Source organism: Strix uralensis, chromosome 15 (assembly GCF_047716275.1).
Source record: "Strix uralensis isolate ZFMK-TIS-50842 chromosome 15, bStrUra1, whole genome shotgun sequence".
NCBI classification, from domain to species: domain Eukaryota; kingdom Metazoa; phylum Chordata; class Aves; order Strigiformes; family Strigidae; genus Strix; species Strix uralensis.
Genome location: NC_133986.1, coordinates 19,835,988 through 19,851,401, shown reverse-complemented (window position 1 = coordinate 19,851,401; position 15,414 = coordinate 19,835,988). Strand labels below are relative to the sequence as shown.

The following is a 15,414-nucleotide window of genomic DNA, read 5'->3' as shown; positions in this document are numbered from 1 at the left end:
CTTGTTTTATAGCAAACTAATGTCTTATATTAATATAAAGAAGTAACATGTTGCGCAAGAACTGCAGTAATACTCTAAATGACAAACACTGGAGCTTGCAAATGTTGGAGATGTGCTTATGCAACACTAATTCTGACTGTGTCTATTGTGCCTACTGTCTGAGTTGGTGACAAGAGGAAGGATATAACGTGATATCTAGTTGTGGCAAAAGTCTTAGGAAATATTTCTGAACTCTTGAAATAGTGTCTCTATAATGCCACACTTGAACACTGTTAATGTTTAGCAGAACTGAAATGTAGTATGGGCCAGAAAGAGAAGAATGAGCAGCTAGCACCTGATGTTCAGTATGGGTCTGGTCTGGTGGAGGAAATGGTAGAGAATCTATCCTGTAATTCCACCTTTCTCAGACATGGAATTCCCTATGTAGGGGCACATGCTTAGAGATGGGAACGTTCTGGGGCCCTGTGTGACTGTCCTGCACTGCCCTTGCCAGGTGCTATTCTCCATGTAGCATAGTGGAGACAACACTGCGATGCTGAGGCATGGGTTTTAATAAGATAACCTTTAAAAGTTCCACAAATTTTACTTAGGGTCATCAATTGCCGACAGAGCACAGCATCTTCAGTTCAGACTTGTTTAAACTTTGAGCTGTATTTATATTCTGAGATCAGTCTTCAGGGCCTCATTCCTTCTGCATTTCTAAGAGAATATATGTATAGGTACATGTTATATCTAAGTGACCTGTGCAGAATGAGCACTGTCAGATACATTTGCAACTTTAGCTCCGTTGGCTTGAATGTAAATTGGAAGGAGAGAGAGGATGGGGAGGGGAGAAATAGGTTGGTTTGGTTTTTTTCTTAACTGAGGTACAGTTTGATCTTACGGAAAATTGGTAAATTCGTAAAGAACAGGTGGACTGAACTTCTACTGGGAATGTGGAGGTTTCTGAACATTTAACCAAGATTGCACAGCATAAACTACCTCTTAAAACTTCCAGTGACAATGCTCTGTACACTTTTTAGCTGTTGGTTGTGCAACATACAAAATGCTTAATTGACTACTTTGTGAAAGGGAATTCACTGAACTAGAATAGTAGCATGCTGCGCTTAAAATAGTCCATTTCTATTCCAGCAGCACGGGTGGCAAGGAGAATAGGTTTGTGGTTTGCATGCTTGGTGATAGTTAGCTGACTTGCATGCTAGCTGTAGCTACTGAAACTGTTGAGTAGTTAGTGATTTGTATCTGATAGGTCCTGCATATCAGGAGATCCAGCTTTGGTCACATGCGTAATAGTGTCCCTTAAGTGTTTGTCTTGAGTCAGTTTGGAAGAAGCTGATTCTTATGAAGAAGCCAATTTTTACCAATTCTGATAAAAAGATGTGAAATGTCACTTTAAGTTGCATTATAGTATCATTATATCATTATAGAGGCTACTAGACATATGTAATGGTTGAAAACTAGTTAAACCTGCTGGACAAGATTAAGAACAACAAATACTGTAACATAGGATGAATTTAGTGAACTTCTCTTTCAACTTCTGTTGAAAAGATGCTGCCTGGCTGGGGATGCTGAGTCAGTGCAAAGACTAGCATAATGCTGGCCTGCAAGTATTGCTGTGACTCAGCCACTGTATTTTAAATCCATATTTATGTCTTGCAGAGATACTATGGATAGTGTGAAGCAGAGTGCTGCCCTTTGCTTGCTGCGTTTATATAGAACCTCTCCTGACCTTGTCCCCATGGGAGACTGGACATCTAGAGTGGTGCATCTCCTCAATGACCAGCACTTGGTAAATCAGCTTCATTATGCTTCTCAGGCCTACTCCGTATAGAGAATGATGTCACTTCTGCAGTTAAATACACGATTAATTTATTTCTTCTCGAGTCTTTCAAGCAAGTGGGTTGATGTTTTCTTCAGGCTTGGGGAAAGAGATGGAATGAGTTGTCCTTTCTTAGTCGCTGTATGTATTAATGTTTAATAAAGCTTTGTTTACCTTTTTCTTGGAGATATAAAAATGCAGTGCACAAGTTCTTCTTTTGCTCTGGCTGCAAATAAATTAATCTTGTGTGTTGTGATCCTAAGTATAATTGCGTAGGTGTGATACAAATTTTCTAGGCCTTTTAAGATTAGATGTGCACTAAAAATGCAAGGCCCGATTTCGCAGTGCTTGGACTTCCTGTGGTGTCATTGTTGTCATTCTTATTTTGCTGGTTCCAAAAAACCTATTGTTTTAGATAAGAGACTCTATTTTTCCCCCTGTCTAGTTCCTTAAAGAAAGTAAGGGTATTAAGACCCGTGCTTCCACAGTAATAAGAGTGCTTTATTCTGCAGTAATATAAAATGTTTGTGTTATGCAAAGCCTTTTCTTCCCAATGTTGGGTTGTCAGAATTCTTTCCTGGATAATCTGCTGCATCCTGTTTCTCTACTCGTGCTTCTCTTGTGTAATAAGATAATTTGCATCCAGGCTTTTTTTAATATAGCTCTCTTATTTTAGATGTACTATCCAAACATGAGACAGAGCTAATACAAAAATAGCATGAAATGTTCTGTAGGCATGGCAGTATTATAGAATCACAGAATGGTTTGGTTTGGAAGGGACCTTAAAGATCATCTAGTCCAACGCCCCTGCCATGGGCAGGGACACCTTCCACTAGCCTAGGTTGCTCACAGCCCCGTCCAACCTGGCCTTGAACCCTTCCAGGGAGGGGGCAGCCACAGCTTCTCTGGGCAACCTGTGCCAGTGCCTCACCACCCTCACAGTCAAGAATTTCCTCCTTATATCTAATACAAATAAAACTCTTCCAGTTTAAAACCATTACCCTTCATCCTATCCCTACACCCCCTGATCAAGAGTCCCTCCCCAGCTTTCCTGTAGCCCCTTTAAGTACTGGTAGGCCACTCTAAGGTCTCCCCAGAACCTTCTCTTCTCCAGCTGAACACCCCCAACTCTCTCAGCCTGTCCTCACAGGGGAGGTGCTCCAGCCCCTGATCATCTTCGTGGCTTCCTCTGGCCCTGCTCGAGCAGGTCCATGTCCTTCTGATGTTGGTGCCCCCAGAGCTGGACACAGCACTGCAGGGGTGGTTCTCATGAGAGCAGAGTAGAGATAGAGAATCCCCTCCCTTGACCTGCTGGCCACACTTCTTTTGATGCAGCCCAGGATACAAATGGCTTTCTGGGCTGCAAGTGCCCATTGCCAGGTCATGTTGAGCTTCTTGTCAATCAACACCCCTAAGTCCTTCTCCATAGGGCTCCTCTCAGTCCATTCTCTGCTCAGCCTGTATTTGTGCTTGGGATTGCTCTGGCCCATGTGCAGGACCTTGCACTTGGCCTTGTTGAACTTCATGAGATATGCATGGTCCCACCTCTCCAGCCTATCCAGGTCCCTCTGGATGGATCCCTTCCCTCCAGCGTGTTGGCCACACAACTTGATGTTGTCAGTGAACTTGCTGAGGGTGCCTCGATCCCACTGTCCATGTCACCGACAAACATGTTAAACAGTGTCGGTCCCAACCCTGACCCCTGAGGAACAGCACTTGTCACTGTTCTGCACTTGGACATCGAGCCATTGACCACAACTCTGAGTGTGACCATGCAGCCAATTCCTTATCCACTGAGTGGTCCATCCATCAAATCCATGTCTCTCCAATTTAGAGACAAGGATGTCATGTGGGACAGTGTCAAAAGTCCAGGAAGACAGCATCTGTTGTTCCTTCCCTTATCCACCAATGCTGTAACTCCATCATAGAAGGCCACCAGATGTGTCAGGCATGATTTGCCCTTATTGAAGCCATGTTGGCTGTCACCAATCACCTCCTTATTTTCCATGTACCTTAGTATGGATTCCAGAAGGATCTAATCTGTGATCTTACTGGGCACAGAGGTGGAACTGGCCTGTAGTTCCCTGGGTCTTCCTTTTAAACTTTTTAAAAAATGGGGATTATGTTTCTTTCCCCTTTTCCAGTCGGGGGAACTTCACTGGACTACCATTTCTTCTCAAATATGATGGACAGTGGCTAGACCACTTCACCTGCCAATTCCCTCAGAACCAGAAGATGTGTCTCATCAGGTCCCATGGACTTGTGCACCTTCAGGTTTCTTAGATGGTCTTGAACCTGATCTTCTCCTGCAGTGGGCAGTTCTTCATTCTCCTAGTCCCCACCTTTGCCTTCTGTATCTTGGGTGGTGTGGCTGGAGCACTTGCCAATGAAGGTTTTGGCAAAAAAGTCATTGAGTACCTCAGCCTTCTCCTTATCACACATAACCAGGTCTCTCGTTTCGTTCTGGAGAGGACCCACACTTTCCCTAGTCTTCCTGTTATCACCAATGTACCAAGAAGTTTTTCTTGTTGCCCTTGACGCCTGATAATTCTATCAGGGCTTTTAGCTTTCCTAACCTGATCCTTGGCTGCTCGGACAATTTCTCTGTATCCCTCCCAGGCTGCCTGTCCTTGCTTCCACCCTCTGTAGGCTTCCTTTTTGTGTCTGAGCTTGTCCAGGAGCTCTTTGTCCATCCATGCAGCCTCCCGGTGTTTTTGCCCGACTTCCTCTTTGTTGGGATGCATCGCTCCTGAGCTTGGAGGAGGTGATTCTTGAACGTTAACCAGCTTTCTTGGGCTCCTCTTCCCTCCAGGGCCAAGCAGTGTATCATGTTGGTGAAAATCCTGTTGGATTTTGAAGATGTGTAATTAGTCTAGCTGCTAGCCAAATAAAGGGCTTTTTAATGTGGGGCTTTGTCATGGGGATAAATTTAGTTTTATTGTATATTAATACTTGAAGTAAAAGGTGTTAATGGGCAGCTTCTTAAAGTGTGACAAAATTGAATGTATTGCTTTGATTTTTTTCTAGGGTGTGGTTACTGCAGCTACAAGTCTGATCACCACTTTGGCACAGAAGAACCCAGAAGAGTTTAAAACTTCAGTCTCCTTGGCAGTGTCTAGATTAAGCAGAGTGAGTCCAATGATAACCCTGATAATACTTCACTGTTGCTTAATTTACTCAGGTTCCTAGGTCAGATCAGTTTAGCGTACCGTTAAAGGAGAAGATGATTCAGTTTCACTTCATGCAGCTGGTTCAGCTAACCTCTTTTAACACTTGTTGCTTACCAGAGCAGGACACTGGTAAGCTTGCCCAAATTTTCTTGTTGTAATCCTTGCTTTGCTTCAAGTCTATGTAGCAAAAAGGTGTCTGTCTGTCTGTCTCAGCTACTTGTATTTGAAAGGATCACCATGATGCTGTTGAGTTTTTAGTCTTCATTTTATGTTACTATAACATCAGAGTGTTTGGATCAAAGACCAATTCTGCAAACTTCTGCGCAGAACCCTCAAAAATACAGCCCGTACTTCTGACTTTATCTGAGCTTCTTACAAGATGAGGCTTCTTCCTGTTCTCTCTTTTGAGCTGCTGCTACTTTAATAATCATAAACATTTGATATTCTGTAAATGGGTGTAGGGGTCTAAACCCGGACAGAGGGTACAGAGAGGAGTGGAGAGACATTTCTGTAAGTTAGCATCTCCGTGCTGGAAAACTTACATTACTGTTTTGTTTGATTTTTGTCTTTTGGAAGGTACGCAAGACATGGGAGGATACTTCACAAATGTATTTTAGACCCAGATTTATGCGGTGTTATACCCAAAGTTACTTGTAGTTCAGAGAAGTTTAATTTCTTTTCAAATACGAAGGTTTTGTCTAATACTTAAAAGTAAGAGAGTGCTAGGGGAAGTGCATGGCTGTTGATAATGGAGCAGCAAGAATTAGATAGAATTTCTTTGAGCAAAGCTAGTGCCAAACTCATTCTTACCCTAGAATCAAAGGGAGAAGATAAATCCATGAAGAGGGCTCCTCCCTCTAAAACTTAATGTAATCCGTATCACATTTCACTATGCATATAAACCTCTTCTGTGAAAGCTATCTGTTTATTGCTCTGGAGTATGAATGTTACTGAAGGTGTTAGTTGGTCCTGCTTTAGTTCCGTCTGTCGTAGCATCTTGTGATGGAACTCCAAGTTCACCTATCAACAGTCAACTATAACACTATATTTAGGTGTTCTGTTAACTGAATCTATGAATTGCTGAACTAAAGAAAGTCAAGCATCTAGTTAAATATATTGGTGTTACAAGATGGTGATCTTCATTCTTAAGAAAAGCACATATGCTTTCAGGAAGAGACTTCCTAGACTAATGTATCTGTAAAACTGAATTTCTATTGCTAGGGAACCTAGACTGGTGGTATACTCACAGTATGACAACTTACACCCAACTAATGTACTGCATTAAACATTACTAGTGACATAGTTTTGTAAGCTTCTGTCAGAGCTGACCTACAGTGTTCTTTGAGTGCTTCTCGTGATTGCGCATCACTTAACTTCAGTAGCTAACATCCTGTCTGCTTATTTTACAGATTGTAACTTCTGCATCAACAGATCTTCAGGACTATACGTACTACTTTGTTCCTGCTCCTTGGTTATCTGTGAAACTTCTGAGGCTGTTACAGTGCTATCCACCTCCAGGTAATGCACAAATCACAACAGTGGTCCTCTCTTACGCAGTACGCTGTCTCCACAGAGCTACGGTGCAGTAGCATTACTGTAACTCAGAGCACAAGCACATTGTCTTAAGACAAGGATTCTGAAGTCTGTGTTCTTGAGTGTTTCAGATTGTTAAACACAACATAATTCAAAAGGCCACGTAGCTTAGAGCAAAGTGTCAAACCAGTGTGCATCTTACAAACCAGTTGCAGCTGCCATTTTAAATATTCTTTAATGTTATCAACTGTATTAAAGTCTTGGAATATATTATAGTGCAGATCATGTTTGGCATTTGTTCTCACCCAGATAGAACTGTGGCTTGGAATTCTTTTGCCAACTGTATTTTGGGGGACAGTGAACTGGTTTTAATGTATCAGAATACTTCAGTTTATTCAGATTTAGCGAGGTGGAAGGCCTAAGGTAGGGATTAGGGTGGTGAGCAAAATGAAGTTGTCCAACGGCTTGTTCTTCTCCAGAAGACCCGGCGGTACGTGGTCGTCTAACAGAATGTCTGGAAACTATTCTTAACAAAGCGCAGGAGCCACCAAAGTCAAAAAAAGTACAACACTCAAATGCAAAGAACGCTGTGCTGTTTGAGGCAATAAGCTTAATTATACATCATGACAGGTGAGCTGTCACACTTCTATTATGAGAGGATTTTTTTAAGTGAAAAGCTGTAGCTTTGTCTTGAAGACTAAATGGGGTTCTCGGGGTGGGAAGGAGGCGGGGAGAACAGAATATGAAGTTGCTTGCTAGATTGGAACACAACCACAGCAATGAAATTCAACAATATTAATGAACCATGTTGCTGTCAGCGTAATTTTTATTGCTTTGTTTCTTGCTGCTTCTTTTTTTGGTGTTTTATATTGACCCCACCACTCTAATCCAACAGAGAGTATTTGCTCACAGTATCTGAATTCTCATTTCGTCATCAGGGCATTTTAGCAGACACTTTGAAGCATTTTAAGAAATTTCAACTGCAGAAGTAGTATTCTGTATTGGGTGTTCTCAAACCTGTTGCTTTTAACCCTTTCACTTTCTCTTCTGTTCTGTGCAGTGAGCCAAATCTACTAGTCCGTGCCTGTAACCAGCTAGGTCAGTTCTTGCAGCACCGAGAAACTAATTTGCGTTACCTAGCACTGGAAAGCATGTGCACGCTTGCCAGCTCTGAATTCTCACATGAGGCTGTGAAAACACACATAGAAACAGTTATCAATGCATTGAAGGTAAATATTTAAGTGTGCAGTCTGTTCTGAGTGTTGTCTTCTCCTCTGCCTCAATGCCCTCTCCCCCCACTGCCCCAAGCCCCCCATCCCCAATTAAGCTAATAAACTTGGGGACCAAATGAGTGATTCTCAGAAGTCTGCTTTAGGTTTTTTCCTCAATCCTTCAAAACCTTGCTGTGCTGGCAGCGATAGAGGTCAGCTTCAGTTTATTTCTGCAGTTTACTATTAAATCTGATACTTGTAGCTGTGGCCCCTGTAACACTTTAGTATCTTGTCAAGCTGTGGACTGAAGATGAATAATTCTTTCAAAACATGGAACTTCAAAACTGAGAATACTGGGAAGACTTTGTTTTATTAGTGTCTTGCTGGTATCTGATGCTGTTCCTTCACTGCAGTAGCTTATGGGGAGCAGTAAAACAGATCAACTTCTACTGCAGAATCAGAAAGTCAAGAAACCAGAAAGACACATTCCCAGGCCATGTTTATGTGAAAAAGCAGAAGTCAAAAGAGAAAGGCTGATTTGCATGTAAATTTACTTGCACACTTCAGTGTTTACGTGTATTGTTTTCTTTCAAGCTCATGCTTAATACACTTGTCTAACTTTAAAGTACATATCTGTTCTGCCTGGGCTTTTGTTGATACAAGACAAGCCCAGCACTAAACCTGCAGGTAGCCAATTGCCCATTGGCCTGGTGACGATTTGACAGTTTCAGCCAGTAATTAGTGCATTTGTGGCCAGTGGTGCCAGTTACCCAGTGCACAGTGGACCACAAACTCATTCACCCTCGTTACGGTAGTAGTGGAGTATTCTGTACAAACTCCTCCATCCTTTCAACGCTTGCACAGATTTGAATATGTATATTACAGAAACAAAACCTGATTATTTTTATAATATTATCTAAGACCAGGAAGCTGTCTGAGTCTCCAGTGACTTCCTTCTAGGTGACTGAAAGTGAGAATGACATGAAAAACTCATAGCTTATGTGAAGGGTATATCTAAACTCATTCTGTATCTGAAAGATTATGAAAATATATTTCTTTTAAATTTGACTGTGGATTATAAGATTTCTCTCTTCAGTAAGTTGCATGTGCTTTCCCAATAAAGATGAAATCATCTTGATCTTTTGCTGTGTGTCCTTTTGCAGACTGAAAGAGATGTAAGCGTACGACAAAGAGCTGTAGATCTCCTGTACGCAATGTGTGACCGGAGCAATGCCCAACAGATTGTGGCTGAAATGCTGAATTACTTGGAGACTGCTGACTATTCTATTAGAGAAGAAATTGTGAGATATTTGTGTTTCCTTATTTTTTTCATAGCTGGCTTTGGCAGCTTATGTTTTATTTATTGATTGTGATGCTGGATAGTCTGTGATAGAGATTCTTTTTCATAGTGGTTTAAAAACCCAACAAAGAAAGAAAAAAACCAACAAAACCCCCTAAGTTTGTAGTCTTAATAGCAAAGGATGTTCTTCATTTAGGTTAAACTAATGGGAGAAGGGAAAAAAAAAGCCCTTGGAATCCAGGAATTTTAAAAACTAGTCTTTGTCTTGGGGCATTGCATGTAGAAAGTGAAGTGAATTTTAACAATGCTTGAGCAAATACAATCTCTGGATCTGTGGGTTATGTCCTACTCTAGTTAGTTGTTTAATAGCTTCAAAAATTAGTGTGATAAATACTTATTTGTAGGTAGAACTTTATACTGTGTATGCTGTGAGAACGTTCTCTTAGTCTAAGGATCCCCCAAAACAGTACCTTATAATCAGGTAAAAGACAGGCATGGTATCGGTCTCCTTCCTCCCAGCAGGAAAAAAACAACAGCCTTCTTAGAATGGTAGCCAAAACCTGTGCTTATGGTAGTCATTTAGCTTAGTTAGGTGCCAAAGTTTCTTGATCAGAGAAGTTAACATAGAATACAGTGTTAGGTGATTTACCTCTTGTACTGTCTTGTTGTTATTGGCAATCTACCCTGACTTGGCAGATAGTGTGAATTTCGTTCTGTTAATTTAGTACTCCTAAAAGAATGTCAGTATAAATACAACTGATAACAAATTATGTGGAGGTCTCTTCATATGCTGATTGTTTGCTTCAGGATCTAGGGATCAGTATGACCCGAAAAAGTCAGCTATGTCTTGGCGACTCTGGTCTCTCTCTGCTGGCTTGAGTTTCCACTTTTTTCTTTTTTTTAAGAGGTGTCCAGTTTCCTACTTGGTCCTGTCTTGGTGATGGTTTAGATGGTGTATTTATAGCAAACAAAAAATGTTCAGTAAATTGCTCTTGATTGCTTAGCTACACAGTTGAAAGCCACAGGCACAACATATTCAAATGCATTATGGGGAAAGCATTGTGTACCTGGCACAGACTTCAATGTTCAGCTGTCACCTTAGCTGTGGGGGCATCTGAAACAGGCTTCTGGGCTACCATGGGGTATCACTAGGTGTGTATGAAAGTGAATCTTGATACACAGCTTATAGTAGAAGCTAGTCAACCTTCTTTATTCTCTTATGTGTGTTCAGGTTCTGAAAGTTGCAATTCTAGCTGAGAAGTATGCAGTGGATTATACCTGGTATGTGGACACAATCTTGAATCTGATTCGCATTGCTGGTGACTATGTCAGCGAAGAAGTGTGGTATCGAGTTATTCAGATTGTCATCAACAGGGATGATGTTCAAGGGTATGCAGCAAAGACTGTTTTTGAGGTGAGAATAACTGTTTTCAATTCACTGTCAAAATGAAGTAGGAATTAAGTAAACACCACATGATCTAGCAGATTTGTGTGCTTCCCCATGTTGGGGAGGAGTTAAAATACGATCCTGAATATTTCAATAAAAGACTGCTGAAGCTTTCTGTAAAACTAGCATCATAGATTTTCAGAGTCAGAGACTATATTAAGTTGAGGAGAAGCTTCTCTGGCTTAAGTAATGTAGAATACACCTGGTACTGTACTGGTTTTGGTGAGGGAGGGCAGGGCAGGTTATGCTGGTGTTTTGTTATTTTGGTGGATGGCATTGAATGGATGGCTTAGTAAGGAAATTGCATTACCTGGAAAATTACTGAAATGTAGTAAAAACAGAAGCTTTTTACAGGGTGGCTTGCTTTTTTTTTTTTTTTTGAGTTTTCTGCATGGGGGAATCCAAAACACTCAAAATGATACCTTGATGATCCTTCTGGAAGCATATATCCATTCTGATAAAACTGGAATTTGAACTATTAAAGGAGAACACTTCCAAATGTCTGGCCTTGTTGCGCTGACTGGATTCTTCATATGGGCGTTCCACTTTTTTTTATTTCCTTTCCTGAATGTTTAAGTTGACTTTCAGAACTCATCCCTGCTATGTTTTTCTTCATGCTCAATAAAGACAGTATTTTTATCCTGGACAATTTCAACACATTCTTGCAAGGTTTAAATTAAGTATATTAATATCTTTCTGACACCTAAAGATGTAAGGGGAAACCTAAGCAGATGTGTCTGTCCTCGGAAGTCCACAGTGCTGCTAGGTGGGCCTAAGAGAGCTCTTAAGCAAGTAATACTTATATTAAAGGTTCTTCTGTAAAGTCATACCACCTATCATGCTTTTCTTGTAAGTGCTCTATAGTGCCTACACCTATGGTCTGCTCTTACAGGAAAGTAGACTAGGAAACTGGACGTGGAAGGGACAGAAAAGATCTTGTTTTGATATACTGCTGATCAATGACTATTTAATGTGTTCTTACAGGCCCTTCAAGCTCCAGCATGCCATGAGAATCTTGTAAAAGTAGGTGGCTACATCTTGGGAGAATTTGGAAATCTGATAGCAGGTGATCCAAGATCAAGGTAAAACACCTTCTAAAATATTGAGTTGAAGTAGTAACACTTTCTGTTAAGAATCTAATGTCTATTTAATACTCCTAAAGGCCAGTTAACAAATGATTCAGCTCTTGCTAGTAATGCATTAAGAATGATCATGTCTACAAGAACTGAACAAATTCTTTTTCTTCCCGTCTTTTAAGTCCCCTCATCCAGTTCAACTTGCTACATTCCAAGTTTCATCTGTGTAGTGTTCCTACCCGAGCTCTGCTTCTGTCTACCTACATCAAGTTTGTGAACCTGTTTCCAGAAATCAAAACCACAATTCAAGATGTATTGCGCAGTGACAGTCAGTTAAAGAATGCTGATGTTGAGCTGCAGCAGAGAGCTGTTGAGTATTTGAGGCTCAGTACTATTGCCAGTACTGATATATTGGTAGGTATAAAGATCATTTGTTTTTATTGTGTGGAACTCTGTAGCTGTGTCTTCTGTCAACAAGTAAATTCCACTAAACCTTACCTGATTGCTCAGAAGTCTTAAAGCAGGATTAAGGATCCACAATGTGGGCACTTATTCTTTTAGTCTGCCTAACTCAGCTGCAGCCACCTTTGATTTAGAGCTAAAATCCAAGTTGTTATTGCTTTAGTGGTACAAATGACCACTGAAGCATGGTAATCTGGAGCTGGGAAGCCAGTGAAAGCTGGCATAGTACAGGGTCCTACAGTATTCAGATACCAAAAGGTAGTGCTTTGTTTTGACTTACTTGATGGTGGGCAGGTAACTTGTAATTCTGCTATTTTGGGTTTTTTTAATTTTTTTTTTTTTCTGTCTCCAGAAGTTCACAGTGTTTTAACCTGATACTCTCAGGTCTGGCCAGAGCATGGCACACATAGTCTTGACAGCTAATAAATGCTTAGGTCTGACTAGACCCTTGGGGAATCTTCTGTGGTATCAGTCTAGATCTGTTTGACATAAGGACCTGTTGTGATCTAATTTTTTTTTTTTTTTTTTTTTAATTCAACAGCACTGTACCAGAGAATCGATATGCTCCTGTTCTCTTAACTGCTTTGGGAGGACTTCAGAAAGTTTTAAATATTTTTTTTTTTTTTTTTAAAAAAGCAGGTCTATTCTATCACTGTACAATAAACTGCATCGTCACTTTCTGTGTGGATAATTACTTCTGCTTTTGCCTCATGCAATCTGTAAGGGTGTATCTCTTCAAAGAAGATGGTTTGGCTTTTTCTGTAAGTTTAGCTAATACTTTTTTTCTGTGATAAGGCTACAGTGCTGGAAGAAATGCCTCCCTTTCCAGAGAGGGAATCTTCTATTTTGGCTAAACTCAAGAAGAAGAAAGGCCCAGGCACAGTTACTGACCTGGAAGAGATCAAAAAGGAGAGGAGCTCCGATATGAATGGAAGTGCTGAACCCACCTCTGTCAATGCCAGTGCTGTTGTGAGTTTAAAAGCTGTTACTTCACTAATTTAGATGGCCTGCAAGTGAGAAAATAATGTTTTTCTTAAAGTGGCTTCTTAGGAGTTTGAAACTATGGGTATTTGCTGTAAAGTAGCAGGGGAACATACAGTTTCTTTCCCCCCACCACATGCTTGGATGCAGTTTTTCTTTGGAAATCTTATGTAAATGGGGACAAACTATCTAAAAAAGAATCCCTTTTATGTTGTTACTTTGAAAAATATTGCTGTAAACTTAGAAATGGGAGTTTTCTTGCTGGTGAAATTGCAGTTGAAGGCGAGATGATAAGATTAACATATATTTAAAAGGAGTGACTTGAATTTCAATATATCAGCTGCTGTTCTGCTTTGTCTAACATGGTAGATATTTTGCCTCTTGTTTTGAATTGTTACTGTTTTTACTAGAAGTGGATGACACTTGACTAAGATGGATGTCCTTAAATCAATATAATGTTGTTACTGTTTATTTGACAGTAGTATTTGAGTTCAGTTATGGTAGACAAGGCCACAGTCTTGTTTCTTCTGAGCTGAAAGTTCTCATTTTATTGTCAGTTAAAGCTGGGAGGATGAATTGTTTCCATAATGTAATACTTGTTTCTGGTTTTAATGACTAGCATAGCTTGTAATTACATTTGAGACATAGTAGTAGTATACCTAAGAGGAGGAAATACTGTAGCACACTCTCTGCCCAGTTTGTTGAAGTGTAATCCTTTAACTCTTAGTCATTGCAGTATGTAAGAGTAGATGTTCCAAGTGCAAAATCTTTGAATGGACAGAAATACCTTTCCAGCAGAAAAGTTGCCAAGTTTTCTTTGCATGCCAAATTGACTGAGGTGACTGGCAGTTAAAATTGTGTTATGCTTTTATGAGCTTCACTTTATGGGTTGCAGCCATGTAAGAAACTCCACTCTGTTACTGTCATCAGTGGCTTTGGTGTGACCCTGGTTTAAATGCCAAGAATATGTTCCAAATTGGAGTTTCAGCTGTTTTTTTTCAGTAGTTCTTACCGATTGGCTTCTGAAATATTTTTTGCCAGGGAATTTTTCATTTCACTGCATCAAATTCCATTTTTGGAGTATATGATAACTTTGAGTTTACAAAACCAAAATTTCAGGCTCAAGCCAAATGCATCTCATGACTCATCTTGAGTGTATCTGGAGTATTGTAGGCAGCTAACGTCTAATACATGAACATTTTGTTTAACAGTCTGTGCTTTGTTCTTGCATGTGACATGGGGACATATGTGCAGCCTCTGTTGCATGATTCTGTGTCCTGGCTACCTGATTTGTTCTATTTGAGAAAAAAAAACTTCAAAGGTTGTACCTCTACCTTTAGTGTTTGCAGCTTGAACTAGCTACAGGCTCTGCTTTTTTGCTGGTTAGGTCTTACATTGTTTCTAAGGTTTGCCAGGCTTCAAAAACCCAGGACTAAACTGATAGTCAATTTTAAAAGATGCTGTGATGTTTTAATTTAGGTTTGTGTAAAAGCTACTGCATTTCTTCCTGGATTCTTCATGAAAGAAAAGCAGCACATTTGAATTTTGTTCCCTACAGTACTTAATTTCCCTTGAAACTAAGAGGTGAGAAGAGAGGGGGAAAAAGTGTCATCTTTCTTCTGCAGAATCAGATTCCAGACAGATTAATTTTGGTTTTTTATGTAATGGTTAGATGGACATAAAACTCTCCTCAACAGAAAAAAACCCCACATCTGTTAATGAGCTTAAGTTGAAATGCAAGGTGATAGCTGCATTCATGAGGCCTACTACGTCCATCCAAAGCTTGATTTGTGGTGGGGAGAGACACTTTGCCATAGCTTAATTGTCTATGCAAAAGAGACAGCTTTGTTTTAGTTTTGCTGTAGTGTAACACCAAAGTGTCTTGTCTTCCCTAGTCTACTCCTTCTCCATCTGCGGATCTGCTGGGTCTGGGTGCTGCCCCTCTCACCAATTCAGCTCCCCCACCGTCCTCTAGTGGTAGCCTGCTGGTGGATGTATTTTCAGATTCAGCTTCTGCAGTTGCACCTCTTGCTCCTGGTTCTGATGACAACTTTGCGAGGTAATTAAGTCACCCTGTAAGGAATCTGAAGAAGAATTTGTCTCTTAAAACAGGATTAGAGGAAAAAAAGTACAATAACTTCCAGTTTTGTTCCAGCTTATGGAATGCATTCCTGGGTGGTAGTAGCACAGCAAGAGAGGTGTTCTTGAACTCTGTGCTGGATGTGCTATCTTTATTGAATACTTCTGCTCATGGAAAAACTGAGTCTGTAGTAATCAACCTGAGGATATTAGCCACACAATATTGCCTAGTTTTCATGCTGGTTTTGCTTCTTAAAGTAAGCTGCTTGTGCATCTCAATACATCCTGAATTTGGGGGTTATCTGGCCTGATATGAATATGTTTATTCTTATCTTA

At 40.4% G+C, this 15,414-nt stretch overlaps 1 protein-coding gene across 6 annotated transcripts in view; it reads left to right on the top strand.

Annotated features, from left to right (window-relative positions):
* Positions 1-15,414, top strand: part of AP2A2 (adaptor related protein complex 2 subunit alpha 2) — a 50,270-nt gene that overhangs the window by 25,123 nt on the left and 9,733 nt on the right. For 4 of the 6 annotated variants that reach the window (XM_074885089.1, XM_074885087.1, XM_074885091.1 and 1 more), the window contains 11 exons: positions 1,660-1,789; positions 4,847-4,948; positions 6,399-6,507; positions 7,002-7,152; positions 7,583-7,751; positions 8,897-9,034; positions 10,265-10,447; positions 11,465-11,562; positions 11,739-11,970; positions 12,814-12,987; positions 14,895-15,058. In XM_074885089.1, coding sequence (XP_074741190.1) covers positions 1,660-1,789; positions 4,847-4,948; positions 6,399-6,507; positions 7,002-7,152; positions 7,583-7,751; positions 8,897-9,034; positions 10,265-10,447; positions 11,465-11,562; positions 11,739-11,970; positions 12,814-12,987; positions 14,895-15,058 — 1,650 coding nt within the window. The remainder of the gene's footprint in view (positions 1-1,659; positions 1,790-4,846; positions 4,949-6,398; positions 6,508-7,001; positions 7,153-7,582; positions 7,752-8,896; positions 9,035-10,264; positions 10,448-11,464; positions 11,563-11,738; positions 11,971-12,813; positions 12,988-14,894; positions 15,059-15,414) is intronic. The other 2 variants (XM_074885090.1, XM_074885088.1) reach the window with 1 other exon arrangement.